Below are 24121 nucleotides of genomic sequence, written 5' to 3' on the forward strand. Positions count from 1 at the left end.
CGCTAGAGACTGAGAAGCTCACGATCAAATGTGCTGCACTTCCTCTCAGGGGTGGTGGGGGTGGAGGAGACCTCGGAGCTACCAGCTAAAGAAGGTGAGCAGCTACCACACGTCTCCAACGAACTCTTCATATACAGCACCCATAGTATAGTCTCAGGCGTCAGTAGTGATGGCTATAGGTGCTTGGGGAGTGGAAGCACCAGTGTGGTTGCTTTCAAAAGAGCTCATTTGGTGTCATCAATGATCGGCACCCAGCGGATTATTGGCACCCAATTACCCACCATTGAGAACATCTTCCATAAGCGCTGCCTGGGCAGGACGAAAAGCATTATGAGGGATGCATCTCACCCTAACCATGGACTTTTTACTCTCCTCCCAACCGTTAGGCGCTACAGGAGCCTCCGCTCCTGCACCAGCAGGCACAGGAAGAGCTTCTTCCCTGAGGTTGTGACACTGCTGAACCTCTCATCACAGCACTAAGCAGTATCGCATCCGTATTGTACTGTCTCAGTACTTTTATATTTGTGTGTTGTAGCACTTTTTTATTCACAGTTATTTTGTAAATAACACTATTCTTTGCATTTCTGGTCAGATGTTAAATGCATTTCATTGGCTTTGTATCTGTACTCAGCACAATGACAATAAAGTTGAATCTAATCTAATCTAATCTAATCAATGATCTGATCATGTCTGCAAAACACACAAGTATCTGACTTTGAGGGCACTATACTCAGCCCTAATCTCCTATCTTCTCTCCGTATCCCTTCATGCCCAGGCTAATCAAGAATCCATCAAACTCTGAATTAAATAAACCCAATGGCTTGGCCTCCACAGCCACCGATAGTAACACATTCCACAGATTCATCACTCTCAGGCTAAAGACATTCCTGCTCATCTCTGTTCTAAAAGGGCACCCCTCTATTCTGAGGCTTGTCCCCACCATCCTCTCCACATCCATTTTATCAAGGACTTTCACCGTTCGAAAGGTTTCAATGAGGTCACCCCTCCTTCTTCTGAATTCCAGTGAAAGTAGAGGCAGTAGGGGCCCACAGCTATCAACTGCTCCCCACATCACAAACCTTTCAATCCCAGAATTAATTTTGTGAACCTCCTTTGAACCCTCTGCAATGTCAGCATATAAGGGGCCTGAAACAACTCACATTACTCCAAGTGTGGTCTCACCAGCACTTCATAAAGCCTGAACAGTACATCCTTGCTTTTATATTCTAGTTCTCTCGAAATGAATGCTAAAATTACATTTGCTTTCCCCACTACCGACTCAACCTGCAAATTAACCTTCAGAAAATCCTGCATGAGGACTCCCACACCCCTTTGTATCTCTGATTTTTGAATTTTCTTTCCATTTAGAAAATAATCTTTGCTTTTATGTCTTCTACCAAAGTGCATGACCGAATACTTCCTGATACGTATACTATCGGCCACTTCTTTGCACATTCTCCTAATCTGTATAATCCTTCTGTAGCCTCTTTGCTACCTCAAAACTACTTTCCCCCCTTCGTATCTTCTGCAAACTTGGCCACAAAACCATCAATTCTGTTATCCAAGTCATTGCTATACAATATAAAAACAGACCCCTGTGGGATATCGCTGGTCATCGTAGCCAAGAAGAAAAGCCTCCCTTTATTCCCACTTTTTTCTCCTGCCAATCAACCAATGCTCTATCCATTCTGTAATACCATGGGCTCTTAATTTGTAAACAGTCCCTTTATCATGTGCCTCCAAGTACCACGAAACTACATCCTTCAATCGACTCCAACATCTTCCCAACAACTGAGGTCTGGCGAACTGGCCTATATGTAATTTTCTTTCTTCTGACTCTCTCCCTTCTTGAAGAGTGATGTGACATTTGCAATTTTCCATTGTTCCATGCCAGAATCAATTGATTCTTGAAAGATCATTACTAATGCCTCCATAATCTCTTCAGCTACCTCTTACAGTACCCTGGGTGGTATACCGTCTAGTCTAAGTGATTCATCTACCTGCAGACCTTTCAGTTTCACAAGAGTCTTCTCCTCCCACATAATGGCAATTTCACACACTTCTGCCCCCTGACACTCTTGAACTTCTGGCATACAGCTGGAGTCTTCCACAGTGAACATTGATGAAAAATACTTATTCAGTTCATCTGCCTTGCCCCTCTTCACTACCTTTGTCCAATATATCGCTGAACAGCTTGACATTCTCCTCACTATACATATATGTCTCCATCAATTTTTTGTGTCAAATGCAAACTTAATCAGTGCACCCACATTCCTTACTAAATCATTTGTATATATTACAAGCAACAGAGGTCCCAGGTTGTGATGCAGCCAGTCAATGTATTCCACTCACTAATGTCAATGCAAAGGAAACAGATGGTACACAACAATACTTGCTGCAGAATTCTGGGAATTCTCAGAATTCCCACGTCTCCCACACAGAACAAAACACAGCCCCCTGGAGTCATTTTCACTGCACTAACTGTGTCCTAACAGATGAGGAACGAAGAGAAAAGAAGAAAAAATGAAACTTACCAGATACTTCCCTCGACCGAGCCTGATGAGCCAAAGCCACTCCAACACTGATCCACTCACAACAATGGCCGCCCCACGAACGGTGTCTTTGCTTGCGCCTACCTTATTTTTATTTGCCCTTCCTTATTAATCCCACTGAGTGGTTGGTTGCAGTCCAACTCTGAAAAACTGCTGCTTAGCACTACATTTCAATTTTGAATGCGGACCTAAATGAAAAGGTAGCTCTCTTCTCGTGCTCCCACTGAGTGATGTCGCAGACAATTCCGACCACAAGTTGAGTGAAGTTATCCCCACTGGCTCAACAGCCAGATATTTGAGGGGTAATAATTGTTCCCGAACCTGCTGCTCTGATTCCTGAGGCCCCTGTACCTTCCTTCCTGATGGCAGCAATGAGAAGAGAGCATGACCTGGGTGATGGGGTCTCTCATGATGAATGCTGCTTTTCTGCATTAACGCTCTGTGTAGATGTGATCAACAGTGGAGTAGGCTTTACCCGTGATGGACTGGATCATATCCACTACTTTCTGTTCGAGGACATAGGTGTTTCCAGATCAGGTTGTGATGCAGTCAGTCAATATACTCCACACACTTGTGCCAACGGAAAGCTAACAGAATATGAGAAGCATAGAGACATTTTCCTAGTGCAGAAGCATCAAATATGAAAGGGCTTAGTTTTTAGGTGAGGGAAAGAAATTTAAAGGAGATTTACACAGCAAGATTTTTCACACAAAGTGTTAGTTGCCTGGAATACGCTGCTTCGACAAGTGGTGGTGAAAGCAGATATGATAGCACCATTTAAGAGTCATTTAGAAGGGGCTATTGAACAGACAAGGAATTTAGGGATATAGACCATATGCAGGCTGATGTGCAGTTTAAATTGGTACCATAGTCAACACAGACTTTATAGACTGGAGTAACTGTTCTTCGACTGTACTGCTGTATATTCCATATTCAATGCTTAAAAATAACAGGTCGTCCTTTTAATACAGAAATGAGGTGATTTTTTTTTTCCCCGTTAGAAGGCTGTGAATTTTTGGAACTCCCCTTCCTCAAAGAGCTGAAGAAATAAGAGTCTTTGAATATTTTAAATCGAGTCTTTTGATAAGGAAATGGGTGAAGTTCTCAGAGGTCAGGGGTATCTGGATTTGAGACTACAATGTGATCAAATACAATCTCATTGAAATCTCAGCTCAATGGGCTGAATAGTTACTCTTACTCCTGTTTGTACGTCTTTGAGCAACTTATGAGCCTACTAAATGTTCATCTTTTGTTTTGACAACACCCTTCTATCACTGACCTCAATATTTATGATGCTTATGAGTGTTGTATTATAGTGAGATGATGATAGATGGTGTCATATCTGTCAGTGATGGATATGACACCACATGATAGATATGGTGTTATACCTTTCATTGATATGACATCACATCATTTATCATCATCTATACTTCCTTTTACAACTGTTTACAAGTTTTCGTATTTCAATGTTCAATACAATGGGGAATCTCTAATCTGTGTTCTAATAAACCCTAATAAATTTGCATATATTAATGTTTATGCAATGTAATATCACAGCATAAACTTCCATACTTTCAACATAAACATTTTAAAAAACACATATTCAATCCTACAAGAACATGATTATTGGATGGTATTTTATCTCCTGGGTGCCAAGGCCCTGGATATCTCAAATCGAGTTCTCAGCATTCTTAAGTGGAAGGGTGAATAGCCAGAAATCATGGTCTATGTAGGTATCAATAACATGAGTAGGCCAAGTGATGAGCTTCTCCACAGGGACTTCAGGAGTTAGGTACTAGTTAAAGGGCAGGACGTCCAGGCTTGTGATTTCAGGATTGCTACCTATGCCATGTGCTAGTAAGTCCAGAGCTAGGAAGATGATGCAGCTTGATATGTGGTAAAGGGGTGGATGGAGGAGGGAGAGCATGAGATCCTTAGATCACTGGGCTCTCTTCCAGGGAAGGTGGGACCTATACAGAAGGGACAGTTTGTACCTAAACCGGACAGGGACTAATATCCTAGTGGGAAGACTTGTGAATGCTGCGTGGTGGGCTTAAACTAGAGTTGCAAGGGGACGGGAGCCAGAGCGCCAGAACAGTTGTGCAGAGGTTGAGGACACAGATGATAGTGCTGAGGAGGAGGTACCTGGTTTACAAACAGAGGCAATGTGTAGTAAAGAGAAGCTGTTGATAGGGCAAAATTGCAGTCAACAGGATGAGTTGCAATGCAACAGGCAGACAAAATTGAAAAAGATGAATAACAGAATATTTGAATACACGCAGTATATGGAATAAGGTGGATGAACTTGTAGCACAGTTTCAGACTGGCATGTATGATGTAGACATCACTGGAATCACGGCTGAAAGAAGGTTATAGCTGGGACCTTAATGTCCAAGGATACACACTGTATCAAAAGCACCAGCAGAAAGGCAGAGAGGGTGGTGTTGTTCTGTAGGTAAAAAAATGAAATCAAATCATAAGAAAGACGAGACATAGGGTCAGAAGGTGTTGATTCATTGCGGATAGAGTTAAGGAACTGCAAGGGTAAAAAGACCGTGATGAGAGTTGCATGCAGACCATAACAGTGGTCTACAAATTACAATGGGAGATAGAAAATGCATGCCAAAAGGGCAATGTTACAATAGTCATGGGGATTTCAATATGTGAGAATAAGAGTTCGGCACGGACTAGAAGGGCCGAGATGGCCTGTTTCCGTGCTGTAATTGTTACATGGTTATATGCAGGTAGATTGGGAAAATCAGGTTGATGCTTGAGGGGGAATTTCTAGAGTGCCTATGAGATGGCTTGAGCCCACTAGGGGATCAGCTAATCTGGATTCTGGATAAAGCTCAGGATATATACATCCCATAGATGCATTATTCTAAAGGTAGGATGACACAATGGTGGCTGACAAGAGATGTCAAAGCCAACGTAAAAGCCAGAGAGGGGGCACATAATAGAGCAAAAATTAGTGGAAGTTAGAGGATTGGGAAGCTTTTAAAAGCCAACAGAAGGCAACCAAAAAAAGTCATTAAGAAGGTAAAGATGGAATACGAAAGTAAGCCAGCTAATAATATTAAAGAGGATACCAAACGTTTCCTCGGATACATAAAGTGTAAAGGAGAAGTGAGAGTGGATATCAGACTGCTGGAAAACGATGCTGGAGAGGTAGTAAATGGCAGACGAACTGAATAAGTATTACGTATCAGTCTTCACTGTGGAAAACACTAGCAATATAGTGCAAGTTCCAGGTGCCAGGGGTTATGAAGTGTGTGAAGTTACCATAACTAGAGAGAAGGTTCTTGGAAAACTGGAAGGTCTAAAGGTAGATAAGTCACCTGGACCAGATGATGTACACCCCAGGGTTCTGAAAGGGGTGGCTGTAAAGATTGTGGAGGCATTGTGGCTGCAAGAATTGTGTAGTAATGATCTTTCAAGGATCAATTGATTCTGGAATGGATTGATTCTGTGCCGCTGTGTCTTCTGGAACCACAATTGATTCTGGTTCCAGAAGACAGAAAAATTGCAAATGTCACTCCACCCTACAGCCCTCCGATGAAAAATGATATCATATCTGTTAAATAGGGACCGTGGACAATTCTGATTTGATGGGAGATGGACGTGAAAGCACAGAGGATCATCTGGAAAAATTTCTGAAACGCTCGTTCGCTTCAGTCGTTACTGCGCGGTCGGGAATCTTTCAGAGGGAAGGCCTCAAAATCCCCGGCCTTGCCTGCTGTTGGCGACCGAGAAGGAGGTTGAATCGTTTGGATAGAGATGGCACTCAGTACTCGGTGTCGGACAGCTGATCAGAGCTTGAAGTTTTCGGATGACTCAGAGTCGGACCGTGGCCGGGTATGGCAGGGAGAGTTTTTCTTCCTTCTCCCGTCTGCGTGAAATGTGGGACATTTGAGAGACTTTGAACTTTTACTGTGCTCATGGACTTCTTCATCAAGTTATGGTATTGTTGCACTGTTGTAACTATATAATTATGTGGTTTTGTTAGTTTTTTTTTCAGTCTTGCTCTGTCCTGTGTTTTGTGATATCACACTGGAGGAAATATTGTATCATTTCTTAATGCATGCATTACTAAATGACAATAAAAGAGGACTGCATCTTCATAATCTTAAAAAAAAAGAAGGGAGAGAGGCAGAAGAAAGCAAACTACAGGCAGGTTAGTCTGACCTCAGTGGTTGGGAAGATACTGGAATTTGACTATTAAGGATGAGGTCTCAGTGTACTTGGAGGCACATGATAAAGATGGCCATAGTCAGCATGGTTTCCTCAAGGGAAAATCTTGCCCGACAAATCTGTTGGAATTCTTTGAAGAAATCGAAGCAGGATAGAGAAAGGAGAATCAGCTGATGTTGTGTACTTGGATTTTCAGAAGGCCTCTGACCAGGTGCTACACGAGACTGCTTAACAAGCTACGAGCCCATGGTATTACAGGAAAGATTCTGGCATGGATCAAGCAGTGGCTGATTGGCAGAAGACAAAGAGTGGGAATAAAGGGAGCCTTTTCTGGTTGGCTGCCAGTGACCGGTGGTATTCCACAGAGGTCTCTGTTGGGACTGACACCTTTTACATTATATGTCAATGATTTTGATGATAGAATTGATGGCTTTGTTGTAAAGTTTGCAGACAATATGAAGACAGATGGAGACACAGTTAATTTCGAAGAAGTAGAGAGGCTACAGAAGGACTTGGACAGTTTAAGACAATGGGCAAAGAAAGGCAGTTGGAATACAATGTCGGGAAGTGTATGATCAAGCACTCGGTAGAAGAAATGAAATGGAGAGAAAATACAAAAAACTGAGATACAAAGGGACTTGGAAGTTCATGTGAAGGATTCCTTAAAGGTTAATTTGCAGGTTGAGTCTGTGGTGGGGAAGGCAACTACAATGGTAGCATTCATTTCAAGAGGACTGGAAGATAAAAGCAAAGATGTAATGTTTAGACTTTATAAAGCACTGGTGAGGCCTCACTTGGAGCACTGTGAAGAGTTTTGGGCCCCTTATCTGGGAAAGGATGTGTTGAAACTGGAGAGGGTTTCAAAGGAGGTTCTTGAAAATGATTCCAGGATTGAATAGCTTGTCCAATGAAGAGACATTGATAGCCCTGGTCTTGTATTCACAAGAATTCAGAAGAATGAGAAGTGACCTCATTGAAACCTATTGAATGGTGAAAGCCTTGAAACGGTGCATGTGGAGATGATTGTTCATATGATGGGAGAGTGTAAGACTTGAGGACACTGCCTCAGAATAGAGGGGCATCCTTTTAGAATGGAGATGAGGAATTTCTTTAGCTAGAGAGTGGTGAATCTGTGGAATTCTTTGCCACAAGCAGCTGTGGAGGTCAGGTCTCTATGAATATATAAGGCAGAGGTTGATAGATTCTTGATTAGTCAGGGCATTAATGGATACATGGAGAGGGCAGATGATTGGGGCTGAGAGGAAAATTGGATCAGCCATGATCAAATTGCAGAGCAGATTCAATGGGCCAAATGGCCTGATTTCACTCCTATATTTTATGGTCTTAGGTAGGCATCTTGGCTGATCGTGAACAAATTGGGCCAATGGTCCTGTTTCCATACTGCATTACTCTATCACGAGCCTCATGGACCTTTCCTGATATTACAACCTGTCCATTCTAGTTCCAGTCTAGTAAATACAGCATGATGCACCAAGAACTACCCAATGTAACAAGGAGTTCTTTATCAAAATGAGAAGTTCAAGTTCATTGGCATAGGCATATATACAGAGAGCATAACTGCCATGAAAGTTAGCTATTTTGCAGCAGCAGCACAGTGTATTACCAATATAACAAATGTAAGTTCACAAAACTTTTACGTAACTTCGATGACAAAATAAAGATAATGACATTAGAGTATGTGAACCATATAGTCTGAGGTAGTGTTCGGGTATTTCAGGTGGGTTCAAGACCTGACAGCAGTGGGGAAGATGTTATTGAACTTTGAGGTGTAGGACCTTAGGCTCCTGTACCTCCTGCCTGTTGGCAGTATTGAGAACAGTGAATTGTGGGGGTGCCTGATAATGGATGTTGTCTTTCTGAGGTACCTTCCCTTGTAGATATCTTCAATCATGGAGAGACTGTACCCAAGAAAGAATTGGCTGAGTCCCTGTAGCCTGTTGCCTTCCTAAGCATTTCAGTTTCCATACGAAACCATGGTGCAGCCAGTCAAAATGCTTTCCACAGCAAATCTGTAGAAATTTGTCAGAGTTTTCAATGCCATGCCAACCTTCCTTAAACTACTGAGAAAGTAGAGACCCTGGGACACCTTCATCTATGTACTTGGCCAGGATAGATCCTCCAAGACTTTGACCCCCAGGAAACTGAAGTTGCTCATTCTTTCCACCATTTACCCTTCGTGAGACAGGTGGCCATTCCACTGAGTCCCCCTTCCTGAAGTCCACAATTGGTTCATTGATCTTGCTGACATACAATAAATGCAAGGCTGTTGTTCTGACATCATTCAACCAGCAGTCTACATCTGATTTATGTATGCTTCCTTATTACCATCTGTGATAGTCAGGATGCACAACTGCTCCACCCTTCCCATCATCCTCAACTCCGGGGTCCCCAGTTCTGTGTGCTGAGACAATTGCTGTACACTCTGCTCACACATGACTGCATAGTAAAACACTTGAGTAAACAGGTTATCACTTCCGCCGATGACATAACAGTGGTGAGGCTCATCATCAACAACAATGAGATGGCCTACAAAGAGGAGTTGGAAGAGCTCAAGGCCTGGTACCAGATTAATAAACTCTTCTTCAATATCAACAAGACAAAGGAGATGGTTATCGACTTCAGAGAACTTGCACTGCTCACACCCCTCTTTACTTTGGCAGCATAGCAGTAGAAACTGAGAGAAGTTTCAAACTCACCCTCTCATGGTCCCAGAACACATCCTACAAAATCAGCAAAAGCCCACCAATGTTTCTACTTTCTGAGGAGGCTGAAGAGAGCTAGACTATGCCAATCAGTGAGGAGGCTACGTAGCATCTACACCAGGACCACCAGGTTCATAAACAGATACTTTCCCCAAGCTGTAAGGCTGATCAATACCTGCACCCACTAACCACCCCGCAACAACCCCACCACCACTACTCTATGTATTCCTGTCAGAATTACCTTATATACCTGGCATCACTTTATGGACGTACAAACAACGTATATATTACCTTATGCATTTATATTTATTGCATTTCTTATTGTCATTGTCTTTTTTATCTAATTGAGTTTTTACTTGTGCTGCAATGGATCCGGAGTAACAATTATTTTGTTCTCCTCTACACTTGTTTACTGAAAATGACATTAAACAATCTTGAATCTTGATTCTGCCAACAGCAGCAAATGAGTAGATGGTGTTGGAAGAGGCTAACAGTGGCAGCATAGTACAATACCATAACTCCATCCAGAAAGCACTTTAGGACATTTCATTACATTAAATGCACTATACAAGAACAAATAACCTGTAATTTTGATGATCTATTGTTATTGTGAAGACTTCACTGACTTATTGAGTCTGGGGTTATGCCAGAAATATTGTCATCTAATCACTGCCCTCTATTACTTTGACCAAAAACACAACAGCAAGTTATTTATAGGAATGAATTTAATTTCTGTTGCAAAGTCACAAAGCTCATTATGAACATAATCTTACAGCTCACAGGAACATACCCTTCGAAACCTAACAGCTGTGACTTCTTGTCAAGAATGAAATGAGGATGTGCTATAATTTTTTTTATTAAAAATAGCCAATGTATGGCCTTCAGCTTCCATGCTGCCATACTGAAATAGTGCAAAGATCCAATATAACCATATATTAAAAGATCATAGACATTAAAATCTATAACTTGCATAAAAGTGCTTGCAACACCTCTTTCAACTTCAATCATTAATCTTTGACCTATTATCCAGGAGAAAATCTTCCATATCACTATTTGGTGTAAAACTATCAATTTTCCCTTCAGAGGAACATATTTCCTGCATTTATTGGAAGAGAGAAGAAAATATTAATAAATAAAATGTAAAAGAAGATTGTTCCTTACTGCAGAAGGCCATCAAATTCTTTACATCAGACCAGATAGTATTTATGCGAATCACCACATTTTAATTCTGGACGCAGCAGGACAGACAATTATTGCTATCCCAACAAGAGTGCAAGTTTCTAACTGACTTCATGGGTTATTGAACCATGTCTGGAGGGTTAGGAGGCGATTACCAGGAACAGCAAAGAAGTCACCTAATTTACAACCACATCATGTTTGAAATTGCAAAAGACAATGTTAACTTCTTTTATAGGTAACAACAAACCCCAAGCCTAACTTGTTCATATCCTCCCTAATAACATATTTCCACATTTCTACAATTGCCTCAACAGGGTAATCACACTATATCTCATTTTGATGTTAGTTAGAGGTGGCTGAAACTGAACCTGAACTTAAGAATGAAATATTTTCAGGTTGTTATTAATGCAGACTAATTCTCTCAGACAGTAAAAGGAAGGCATTATTTACAATAGAACAATATAAATTGAGGACTTAAAAAAACAATAGACAGTAGAAAGTAATTTGCCGGCCGGTGGCGCAGTAAGATCAGCGCCAGACTCCGGAGCGAAGGTTCCCAAGTTCGAGTCCAGTCAGGCCACTCCCGGGCACACTTTCCATCCGTGCCGGGTTGAGTGTCGAGCTCGCAACTCGGCCTCATAAAAAAAAAAGACTGCGCTGTGAGAAGGACGTGGGGTCCACTCACAGAATCTTTCCTCCAAGACAACGACTTGAAAAAGTGGTCGCTGAGGCTGAAGCAGAGTATGGCACATAAAAAAAAGAAAGTAATTACGTCGCCGTAATCGAATCAAGTGGAACAGAAGGAATCATAAACCACAAGAGCAAAGCTCAAGGAGTTCAATTTAACTCATCAGGATTCTGTGATAAGATCACGGCTACGAATTTAGTCTCACTATATATTATTATTTGTAATAAATGCTGGACATTTTAGCTCTCTGTAATTAAGTTGGTTGTTTTTACACATTTCCCTGGCTGAAAGCTAACATCATGTTTAATGCCAGTACTTTAATCTCTCCTTTTTGGTTGATTTTTTGTTACCATCTTGAGATGAAAAGGCATTTGATAGAGCTTTCCTTTATTTGTTGCAATTACAGCTTTATGTTGTTTGTACTTTGTCAACTTGTAGCTGGCAGATCACAGTGTACTGCTTGTACTTAACATGCACAACCGAATTTTAATGTAAGCATAACCACTGGTGTGCACTACGAGACAAGCAGAATTAAGAACCCTCTCCCATTTGTCACATATTAAGGACACACATGTATAATAATTAAATATAAAATCTGTTCCATTGTAACTGTCTGGAAACTGAGAGTCATACACTGTCAAATTTTCATTAAATATTACTGATGCCTAATGTGCTCTCATTTATGTTCCTGCACACATACTTGTGTATATACTGCACAATTCAATTTTTAATCATGCTTTCCATGCATAATGCATACTCCTGGATGAAGCACATACAATATGAAGAGGTGATATAAATCCTATGCAGTTCCCAGTTGATACAGTTTATCAGCTGTAAAACTGACACACATGTGCAATTTGGATACAGTGTGAGGCAAGCTTAGGAATGTAGATATGAACATCAAGGACAACCTTCGCATCTGCACTATTTAATGCCATAATTAACTACTTGTAGGCTTGTTGGAGAGTCAATTGGACAAGGTCATTTTATAGAAAGTGCCTGAAGACAATTGCTGGAAAGCTGGCATTTTCTTGGAGGACAGTGAGATGAAAATTGCCTTTTGTTAATCAGAATATGGAAAGCCCAGAGACATTCCACCTGCACAACCAGGGAGTGGTGGAAAGAGCCCAAAGGCAAGGCTTCACCTGCTCTGGAAGTCAAAGGCAAAGATGCAAGGATGGTATTTTCCTCATTGTTATCAAGAAGCAATGCTTCCAACTCCAGCTGTATGAGAAGCAAATCACCCAGAAACAGATATCTCCAAAGATCATGGTGGCTGTGATATGCTACACTCCTGTGCTTGGACCCCTTTGCCTATAAACATGATGTGGGTCTGCAGATCATTCCAGGTCAATTCAGCTGATCTATGCAAAGTTTGTCAATCAGCAATGTTTTATCACAGATATTATGATGAATTTTATTGGATCTAGCCCACTGACTGTGATGTATGCCCTTGATAGAAACATAGAAAACCTACAGCACAATGTTGTGTCGAACATGTACTTACTTTAGAAATTACCTAGGGTTACCCATAGCCCTCTATTTTTCTAAGCTCCATTTACCTGTCCAAGAGTCTCTTAAAAGACCCTATTGTAAATGCCTCTATCACCATCACCGGCAGCCCATTCCACGCACTCACCACTCTCTACGTAAAAAAACTTACCCCTGACATCTCCTCTGTCCCTGCTTCCAAGCACCATATTAGGCATATGTGGATACAGTAGTCCACATGAGCAGAACCTCCATACGTGTAGATTGTCCGATGAGGGATGACCATGTACATGTGACTATAATGCCTCAGGGCCAGATGCTGGGAGATCCTACGGGCATGCCTGACAAATTCCCTGACAGCTTTTTCGAAGCTTGTTTCTTTCATAGGCTTGAGTTCAGTGGCAGATGAGGTAGTCAGATGTTTTCTTGGTTTCAATATGCATATTTGGAAGTCAGAGATCGCCTGACTTTTTATGGTAATCTCTAGGAGCAATAGTCAGAGATGAACACAGTTTTAAGAGGAGGTCTAATTCATCTTCACCTTGAAAGGAAGGTGATACTCACTGCAGCCTTGTGCATTCATCTAAGATGGTGGTGCACTCAGACGCAGCAGCAATCAAAGGTACATCTGTTTGTCTTGTACGTCTCTTTAATGATTGCAAGTCACTGCTGGAGACTAAGAACATCTAGTATTGCTCGGTAGCGATGGAGCTGGACTTATTGCCAGCCTTTGTTGTGCTGTAATCTGGACTTGTTGTGTACAGTTGTACCAAGATGGTGCACGGTCCAGAAAAAAAGGTGCGAGGGATTGTCTTGGATATTTTTATTGTGATTGCAATATCCTGTTGGACATTGGCAATATAGAATACTGCAAGTCTGGTTCACTGGTGAGACCGACGGTGGGGAAGCTCTGTTGCCTTGGTTGTTGTCCCTCTCACTATACTCCTTGCCCATCCTCTGGGCTTCCCCCCTCCCCCTTTCTTTCTCCCTAGGCCTCCCATCCCATGACCCTCTCATATCCCTTTTGCCAATCAACTGTCCAGCTCTTGGCTCCATCCCTCCCCCTCCTGTCTTCTCCTATCATTTCGGATCTCCCCCTCCCCCTCCCACTTTCAAATCTCTTACTAGCTCTTCTTTCAGTTCGTCCTGACGAAGGGTCTCGGCCTGAAACGACGACTGTACCTCTTCCTAGAGATGCTGCCTGGCCTGCTGCATTCACCAGTAACTTTTGTGTGTGTTGGGTTGGGGTCTGGCCCCTCCTGTTGGTGCTGCCCTCCAGTGCTTGCTTGTCAACTCAGGGATTTGGGCTATATTATTATTATTATTATTATTATTATTCCTTTTTGTGACTATATCTTTTTCTGAAATCATAACCATATGTGCTATTTGTGCTATGTGCTACCTGCAGTGTGCTCTGTGTTGTGCTGATTTGCATTTTGGCCCTCGAGGAATGATGTTTCATTTGACTATATTCATGTAAATTTGAATGATTATTAAATCTGAAACTTTATCCACACTGGAGGTTTTCCAATGGCTCACAGAGTGATGATTATCATCACAGAGGACATCTTTGTGAACTGCAAATACTATCAGTCCTGAAGTGTACAGCTGATATTTCAGCTACCATTTTATATGTGGACTGGGGATTTTTGACTCCTGACTTTGCTTATCAACAGGGTAGCTCTGGAACAGCAGCAGCAAGGACAGGACCTTTCTGGAGAATGAGTATTGGAGTATGGTGTGCAGTTCTGGTCACTGTAGTATAGGAAGATGTGATTGTACTGGAGAGGCTGTGGAGAAGATTCACCAGGATGTTACCTGGGGTGAAGTAGCTATCACTAGATTTTCCTTGTAACAGAGAAGGCTGAAGGTGAACTTGACTAAGATGCACAAAATTACGAGGGGCATAAGTACAATAGAACGTGAGAAAATATTTTCCCTTTGGCAGAGTTGTCCATTACCAGAGGGATACATTAAGGCAACTTCCAGGAGCTACAGATCTGAAGGAAGATATTTTACAGAGAATGGTCGAAAGCTGGTACTCCACTAACTGATGGAATGGAGAAGGCAGGTATTCTCAATTTCACCCTCAATGCCATATTCTGATTTCCGCCACAGGGCAGATGCTGCGATATCACGTTTCCTTCATCTTCACAACATACTAGCTGTGCAAGTGAAGCCACGTCTGTAACTAAATTATTATCAAGGTGTGGTAAGATACATAGATCAAAGACAAATTTCACTACAGTTTGACATTTTTGGACTATGCACAGAATTGATTTAATCTCAAAATGGGTTTAAGTTCAATAAAAGTGGATTTGTCTGTGTGCAAGCAGCTGAGCTGTTATTTGTTTGTACATCATTACACATGATGAAATGGATGTATGGTATAGCCATTGCAGGTTTATCAGTTACATGGTATGGCATATTATATTTGATATTAAAAGTTAGTTATTATCATACAGTGATATTTTTGGTCCATCTTCCGTGTGCCAGTTCTATCCAAGGTCTGTCCTGTGGTTTCCCTTTTCCTAATGGCCCTGCAAATATACCCACACAGTTATTTATACCGATATCTTGTTGCTTTAAGAGTGCTTAATCACTGAAACAATACATTCCACTTCATCATTTTCTCTACACCTAAATTGAAAATACTTAAAACTACATATGATTGACCAGATGGAACAATAGTAAAGATACACAATCTTTCACTGAAGTCAGTAATGTGGCTCTTTTGGAAGTAGAACGATCATTTTTCCATTGATCTAATCTCTAGTATGTGCAGGAAGACCTATTCTTAATTCAAATAAGAGGTACTGGTGATTCGCAAATGAATACCTGGTCAAATATTGAAACAAAAAAAAAGAACGCTGGATAATCCAGACTCCAGGCAACAAGGTCACCTTTTCAATACAAAGTGTGAATTGGTGAATAGAGGCCACAATGATATTAATGTGTCATGGGTATTAAAACATGCCTTGTACACGTACGCATATGCAAAACCCTTTCCACCATGATCTTCCAATCTAGGAGAAGATGGAGAAGGCAGATAGACTGTGTTCAAGAGTAGTCTCTAATGAAGAAAATATCAATGATGGGAGTTGAGAGCAAGATTGGGGATGAACATTGGGGTGTTGAAGTGCATATGAGGGACAGAGATATAGAGGATAGATGATTATGAAAGAGAGAACAAAAGAGACCTATGTTTTGCGATGCCTGCGGAATACCTAGCCAGATAAAGACTTTGTGGTTGATAACTGCTCCTGTGTTCTAGACTCATGTTCCTTGGTATCCAAACCAGATGAAAATTATGCAGTTGTGGGCTGTTTGCAGACTGACGTCACTGCATGTGTTCATAGTTCAAATCTGGGTGACACATGTACAAAGTACTCAATCTGTACGTTGAGTACAGGTTCAACTATTGGTTCACTTGCATAGCGGATATCATCATTGCAGCATACGTGGAAATTTATCGGCAATTGTCTTTCCCTAATGAGTTGCTGTGATCTGGAGTCCAATAAGTGAACAACAGTTATAAACAAATTCAATGGTAATAGTCAAGAAAGAATCAGATAAATGAAGAAGAGGGAAGAAAATATAAGAACAGGGGAAAACTATTGTGGAACGTAATTCATTAGTTGGTTTTGTAATTGAGCTAGTACAAGTAAGATGAACTGAATTAACTTCTTTGATGGTTCATTCTACGATTCACTCTGGGCAAAGGCATTGGTCACATGACGACTATGTTTGTAATTGGAAGCACTCAGAAACATGCACAAGTTGTCAGTTTCCATTCTGTTCACAAAGGCAGGCACATCTGGCTGCAGAGCTCTCATTTATCTTTACACACAGATAATGCATGATTGCTTCCTCTACTCTTCACTTTTCCCTCTTGCTTCATTGCACTGTTTCCCTCTTTCCTCTCATTTTCTGTTATGCAGTTTCACCATCCTTACATTCCCCTTCCAGTGACTGGTACTTCCCAATTCCTACCTTCTTCTGCCCTCCTTCGTGAGTTTCATTATTTCTCAATATCTCATTTATTTATTTCGAGATCAAACACAGAAAAAGCCCTTCACCAGGAAGATTTAACTCTAGCCCAATCACGGGACCATTTACAATGACCAGTTAACCTACTAACCAGTACGTCTTTGGACTGTGGGAGGAAACCCATACTTACCATGGAGAGGATGTACACACTCCTTACAGAGGATGTTGGGATTCAGCTCTGAACTCCATGCCGCGAGCTATAATAACGCCTTGTTACCTGCTATGCTACTGTGCTGCCCCAATAAAAAATAAACCATGTTTTTTTTAAACTGTAGTGCCACTAAATGTGCTTTCTTATTTAATCCAGACCCATTTTTTTCAGTTACCATTTGTTTGGAAATTTCCTTAATAACTCCACCCGCACCCCCCCTCCCCGATTTGACACAGAGAAAATCAAAAGAGAACTTTTTGTGAATGTAGAGAGCCATTCATTTATTTTAGCTAGCTATAGATGCACAGCCCTGACTGGCCTCGTATGGAAACACCAATGTCCAAGAACGGAAAAGCCTACAAAAGGTAGTGAATACTGCCCAGTCCATCACAGGAGAAGCCCTCCCCACCACTGAGCGCATCTACAAGGAGCAAGAAAGCAGCGTCCATCATCAAGGACCTCCACCATCGAGGGCCATGCTCCCTTCTCACTGCTGCCATTGGGAAGGAGGTACAGGGACCTCGGGTGTTCCACATCACCAGGTTCATGAACAGTTATTATCCTTTGACCATCAGGCTCCTGAACCAGTGTGGATAACTTCACTCACCTTACACTGAACTATTCCACAAACTATGACCTCACTTTCAAGGACTCTACAACTCATGTTCTCAATATTATTTATTTCTTTTTATAATAATTATTATTTATTTTCTTTTTTTAATTGCACAGTTCGTCTTCTTATGCACATTTGTTGTTTGTCCATCTGCTTGGTTGTGTTTGGTATTTCATTTACTTTGCACCAACCGTGAATGCCCGCAAGAAAACAAATCTCAGGGTAGTATATGAAGAGATATGCACACGATGATAATAAATTCACTTTCAACTTTAAAGCCGTGCTGCACCTGAAACGGATGTGTTTTATACAAAAATTAAGTACTGTATATCAACAAAATATTATGGTTTTCCAGCTTTGCTATTCATTTTGACTTCTCGAGAGTTCAGTTTGCTGGATCCTTCAGGATACCACAAAAATACCAAGTTGTACAGACGGTTCAAAAGCACAACTCCCAAAAGGATAATCCAGGCTGAAGATTGCAGTGATTATAGTCCAGATAAAGTGTAATTCATAGAATAGTTAGTAGCTCTGTTTGCTGCCTGTAAAGCATCACCGTGTCTCGCCGGCGCCATCTTTGTCACTTCAATGGTTGCAGACCACAGGTTACAGGATATTGAACCATACGTTGCTAAGCATCACAATGAACGTATTTCAAAATATACTCACATACATTTCTTATTACAATTAACAACCTACTTGAATACGTATATTCTGAACGAACAAACTCAGTTCTTCACAAAAGGGAAACATTTTTGAGGATAAATCAGAATCCATACCTCTGCCCACTCATATGAGCCAATGTTGCCAAATGTACTTCCTCCCCAGGAACAAAATAAAATGCTCCGGTTTGGGCGCCATTGCCTCTTCTGAACTTGGGACATTATAGCTTTGATTATCTCAGTAATAATGGAAGTGCTGCTGGTCCACATTTCTTCCTTGTTGCCATGGTGACTACCAACAATAACATATTTATCTGCAAAAAGAAGAAGTTCACTTTGTTGGTAAGTAGCAAGGAATTTTTATTAAGGATTTATATAAAATAAAAAAAACAGAAAATACATTTAGATATTTAACAACCACACCCCTAAAAAAACTCCTGCTTAGTTTCTACACAAGTGAACAGTGGATTATATGAAAACGCATGTTGTTATTGGCAACAGACAACATTGATTTGTCCGGCCAGGTCATGTCTCATGAAGTGGATCGAGATTTTTTGAGGAAAAGGTGAAGGTAATTGATGAGAGTAGGGCAGTGAATGTTATCTATGTGGACTTCAGTAAGGAATTTTACAAGGTCTCCTGTGGTGGACCAATCTAGAAGATAAAGACACATTGGTCCATGGTGACTTGGTAGTTTGAATTCAAAATTCCTTGGTTGTAGAAAGCAGACAGTAGTGGTGGAAGAATGTTTCTCTGAATGGAAACTTGTAACCAGTGGCATTCTGCTCGGATCAGCACTGGGTCCAAAATCATTTGTACGAAAATACAGCAGTATGTCTTCCATCCCATCAGCGGTGTAAACGCCTTTGAGCATTGCTAGACAGCCATTAAAGATGCCTACTGAACTAAGCACCATCCCTACCCACTCCTTGGTAAATTAGACAACCAGTTTGTGCTCTTTCTCCTTGCATTCTAGTAGAAACTGAAACATGAGGATCCTGTACAGTTGTACAGTGTTGGTCTGAGGAAATAGATAAAATTCTAAACAACTGTTTTGAGTCTACATTCTGGTCCATGTTCAAAGACCCAGCTGCCAGCATAAATGAGTATGTCACCACCATCATGGACTTTATCAGCAGGCATATTGGAGACAATGCACCTGTTCCCACACAGAATGAACCAAGAGGTTGCAGGGTGCAAATCAGGCAAATCTGATTTTAAAAAGAAATTGAGATATGACCTCCATGAAGCTACCATCGACATCAAAAGACAATACTAGCCCAAAATCAAGTTCCAGACCAGCTGTCAATACTGGCAGGGCTTACATGCTATAACAGGATACTAAGTGAATTCAGGCCACGCTGCTGACAGTAGTGCATCCATTTCCAATGAGGATAATGCATTTTATGCTCACGATGAACAGAAGGTAACTGGATCGTCACCATCCACCCTGGCAGTCTCCACTGCATCTGAACCCACAGTCACCACTGCAGAATTACGACCAGTCTTCTGGGGAGAGCAGCTGTCACCAACTGTGTTCTTAGATTAGCCGGCAGGGATATCTGCAGATTGCTTCAACCTCTCCCTACTTTAATCTGTATTAAGAAGTCAACTACTATCCTGCTACCGAAGGAAAACAAGGTAATATTCCTTAGGGACTACTTCCCAGTTGCTCTAACGTCCACAATCATGAAGTTTTTGGAGAGGCTGATCATGGCAAGGTTTAATTTTGATCTCCTAGACAAACTTGACCCACTGCAATCTGTCCATCACCAAAGCAGATCTACAGCAGACACCCCTTACAAAGGGTGCTGAGGCCTGGGACTCAACACCTCCCTTTATCACTGGTTCCTTGACTTCCTGAAATCAGTAAGGATAGGCAACCAAACCTGTGCCACAACTGTCCTCATCACTAGTGCCACTCAAGGCTGAGTCCTCAGTCCCCTACTCTACTCCTCATATACTCACAAATGTATAGCCATACTCTGCTCTAGCTCCATCTACGAGTTTGCAGATGATACCACCATAATGGACCGTATCACAAAAAAATGAGCCGGAGTACAGGTGGGTGATAGTGAACCTTGTGACATGCTGTCATGGCAACAACCTTTCCATCAAGGTCTGTGCAATAAAAGAGCTGGTTATTGGCTCCAGGAAGTGGGGCTGATGCTCATGCTCCTGTTTACTTCAACAATGCCGAGGTCAAGAGGGTAGAGTGTTTCAAGTTCCTACCCTGGTCCAAACATGTTGATGCCACAGACAAGAAAGCTCTCCAGCACCTCTATTCCCTCAGGAGGCAATAGAAAACCAGCATGTTCCCTTTACCTTCAATGATGTGGCAAAAATTTCTTTCAAGTTAAACAAATTCATTGTATTATTATAATTGACAAATATTATATATAAATTGTTGCAAGCAGGCAGGGACAGAGACCAGGCTTTTATTGAAACTTTTTTTTATAAGCAGCCCCATTTCAGTATCTACAATCCTTAAGAATCAGCCATCCAGTGGATATGACAAATTTCTACTCCTACATGTGATTTTACAAAGTTTTGTATGAATGTATGGTGCATCTGGTGCAGCTCATATTGGCTTCAGGGGCTCCTGTAGGTGATTTTACCAAGGTTGTAAGTACCACACTTGTTCAAAAGTGAGAAGGTACTTTGATCTCATTTGCCTCAAAATTCATCCCCAATTAACTTCCGTAGAAGTGATTTTTTGGAGACACATTAGAATATATTGTTTCTATCCTACAGCACGTTCAGTAGTCTTGAGGGGGAACTAATTTTGTCTTTGTTTTATTACATCCAAGGTTTCTTTCTGGTTTCAAATTGTTGTTCTGCTTCTTCAATGACAGCAATTTCTAAATAGCACAGTCTCCAAGGTGGTGTGCCAGGTTATGAAAATTTGCAACTACGTCATCACTCTGTGATGGATAAGGTAATCAAACTCCAGGGTCAGGTAGATCTACAGTATTCCTGAACACAACTGATGATTGATGATGGTCAATGTAGTTTAATAACAGAATCCAATTATTTGGAGCCCTGATGCGGCTGCATGTGGAATACTGTCTACGGATCTGGTCTCCCTACTTAAGGAAGCATGTATATTTACACTAGAGGGTGTTTTGTGAATATTCACTGGATTGATTGCAGGGGTGGCCATATCAGGAGACATTAAACAGACTAGGCCTGTAGTTTCTCATGATTAGAAGAACAAGACCCCATTGAATCATTAGATTCTTATGGGCTTTGTGATTAAGATGCAGAATTAATGTTCCCCTGGCCATGACGTCTAAAACTATGGGTCTTGGTTTCAAAATTAAGGATTAGTTATTGAAGACTGAGATTAGGAAGATTGTCTTCACCTGGAAGGTGATGAATCTATGGAATTATTATTTACCCATGACCACTCTCATTACTCACTCACTCACTCAGTATATACTAGGCAAAGATAAATGCATGCTTAACAATTAAGTGAATCAAGAAAAATTGGAATAGCAGGTAGCTTGCATGGTAGCAATATTTATGCAGTTGGTCCTGATAAATTTCTAGTTAAGTGTAATCCCAAATATAAAGTGGGAATTTAACAAGGGCAATTCTGTTGGATATTTCTACTATTAGAGATGTTCATTGCCTGCTGACCAATTGTGTGGTCTGAATGCTGCTTGCTATTTACCAGCCCAAGATGGAACATTGTCCATTATTTGCTATCAGTAGGCACAGACTGCATCATAATTTAAGAAGTAGGGGAACACTGAGCAATCATCAGCCAACTTTCCCACTTCTGAACTTACTGCATGAAAATGTGACAGGTGGTGAAACACCTATAGAGTTAGGACACTGGCGACCTCCAACAATCACAACTATGTTCCTTGTGTTAGGTATATAGTCAAGATGGCACTGACCTGTGATGTCCATCAATATTGTGGTTCAGATTAAATGTCGTTTTTAGGTTTATATGGATGGTTATGGAAAATGCTCGAAGAGGTAAGGACCAGGGATAAGGAGTTAGAGGTCAGGGGTAGCAGGTGAAGAATCTGGGCAGGATTTTGAGTCCATGGACAAATGTCAGCAATTCCTGAGGTTGGGTGGCAGGCGCTGAGGAGACCAGTAATCTCTAGATTGGTGAGTCCCAGTCAAGGGGTGGTGACCACTCAGGTCATCGGGGTCCAGGGTCTGTGCGAGTCCAGAAGGCAAAGCCGAAAGGTCAAACCCTGATCAGCGAGTCCTGGGGTCAATACCCAGATGCTGGTGAAGTTCAGGAGGAAAAGCCATAGATCCAAGTCCAAAGCACCTCTGAAAGGAGAAAGGAAAGGGAATGGCCTGAAGAAGTCACAAGGGCATGGGTTACATGCAATGCAGGGGTCTAGGCCCGAAGATCAAATCTGTGATTGGCAAATTCTGGAGTGAAATCCAAAGTAGGAGGACTGATGTCTATGAGTTTAAGAATCCAGGGCCCAAGGACTGGAAGCTGGAGGCAGCCTGCGGTTAGAGGCCTGTCTGTGTGAGGGAGTGGGTGTGTAAGGGGTTAATTGTGTTGCTGTTGTCTTGTTTTGATTTGTTATTGCTTGCTTGTGTTGTTCTGCAGAACATTAAGGGCATGCTATGGTGGTGACAGAGTATGTGCCAACACTTGTGGGCTGCCTCCAGCACATCGTTGGGTGTGGTAGTTGCTAACACAAATGATACACTTCACTGTTTCTACATACATATGATGAGTAAATCTGAATCAGAACATCTCAAGTTTGTGAAGGGTTTTCCACTTGATTCCAAAAGAATTCAATTTTACCAGTAAAGTTGATACTAGACATGTTCAAGTATTGCCTGATCTTAACAGCTGTCACATTCACATCAGTATTCAGCTCTTTGATACAAATTTTGGTCAAGGTTAATATGAGGCTGGTGGCAGAACTCAAACCGTGCTTGCGAGCAAATGTCACTTGATAGTCCCACCAACATCACCTTCCTACACTTTCCTGACAATTGACTATAGACTGATGGATCAATAATTGACCATACTGGATTTGTCCAACTCTTTGTGGACATGACCGAGTTGGGCAAATTGAGAGGATGTTGGGATTTTGGTAATGCTGCGGTTGCTTAATTGTGAAGCCTCTGGCTGAAAATGGCACAAATGCTTTAATCATATCTTTGGCATTCATATACCGAATTCTGCCATCACTGAGGATGGGGATAGAAAATAGAAAATAGAAATTTACAGCACATTACAGGCCCTTCGGCCCACAATGTTGTGCCGACTATGTAACCAACTCTAGAAATTATCTCGAATTTCCCTAGCGCAGAGCCCTCTATTTTTCTAAGCTCAATTTCCCTCTCTCAGAGGCTCTTAAAAGACCCTATTGTATCCGCTTCCACCACCGATGCCGGCAGTGCATTCCACGCACCCACCACTGACATCCCCCATTTCCAAGCACCTTAAAACTATGCCCCCTCATGTTAGCCATTTCAGCTCTGGGAACCAGCCTCTGACTAGCTTCACGATCAATGCCCCTCATCATCTTGTACACATCTATCAGGTCACCTCTCATCCTCCGCTGCTCCAAGGAGAAAAGGTCAAGTACACTCAACCTATTAGGCATTAGGCATGCTCTCCAACCCAGACAACATCCTTGTAAATCTCCTCTGCATTCTCTCTATAGTATCCTATCCACATCATTCCTATAGTGAGGTGAGCAGAAAAGATCACAGTACTCCAAATGGGGTCTGATCAAGGTCTTATGTCCTTAAAGCCTTCTCCTCGCAGAAGCTTAATTACCTATCATTCACATTTTGCAATGAGTGACTGCAGAACTTTGAACTG

General features: G+C 41.6%; 1 protein-coding gene across 5 annotated transcripts in view; it reads right to left on the minus strand.

Moving 5' to 3' along the window:
* LOC134345314 (inactive N-acetylated-alpha-linked acidic dipeptidase-like protein 2) overlaps nucleotides 1-24121 on the minus strand; it is a 1001093-nt gene that overhangs the window by 247039 nt on the left and 729933 nt on the right. For all 5 annotated transcript variants that reach the window (XM_063045781.1, XM_063045779.1, XM_063045780.1 and 2 more), the window contains one exon: nucleotides 18418-18614. In XM_063045781.1, the coding sequence (XP_062901851.1) occupies nucleotides 18418-18614 (197 nt within the window). The remainder of the gene's footprint in view (nucleotides 1-18417; nucleotides 18615-24121) is intronic.

This window comes from Mobula hypostoma, chromosome 4 (genome assembly GCF_963921235.1).
Source record: "Mobula hypostoma chromosome 4, sMobHyp1.1, whole genome shotgun sequence".
Lineage (NCBI taxonomy): Eukaryota > Metazoa > Chordata > Chondrichthyes > Myliobatiformes > Myliobatidae > Mobula > Mobula hypostoma.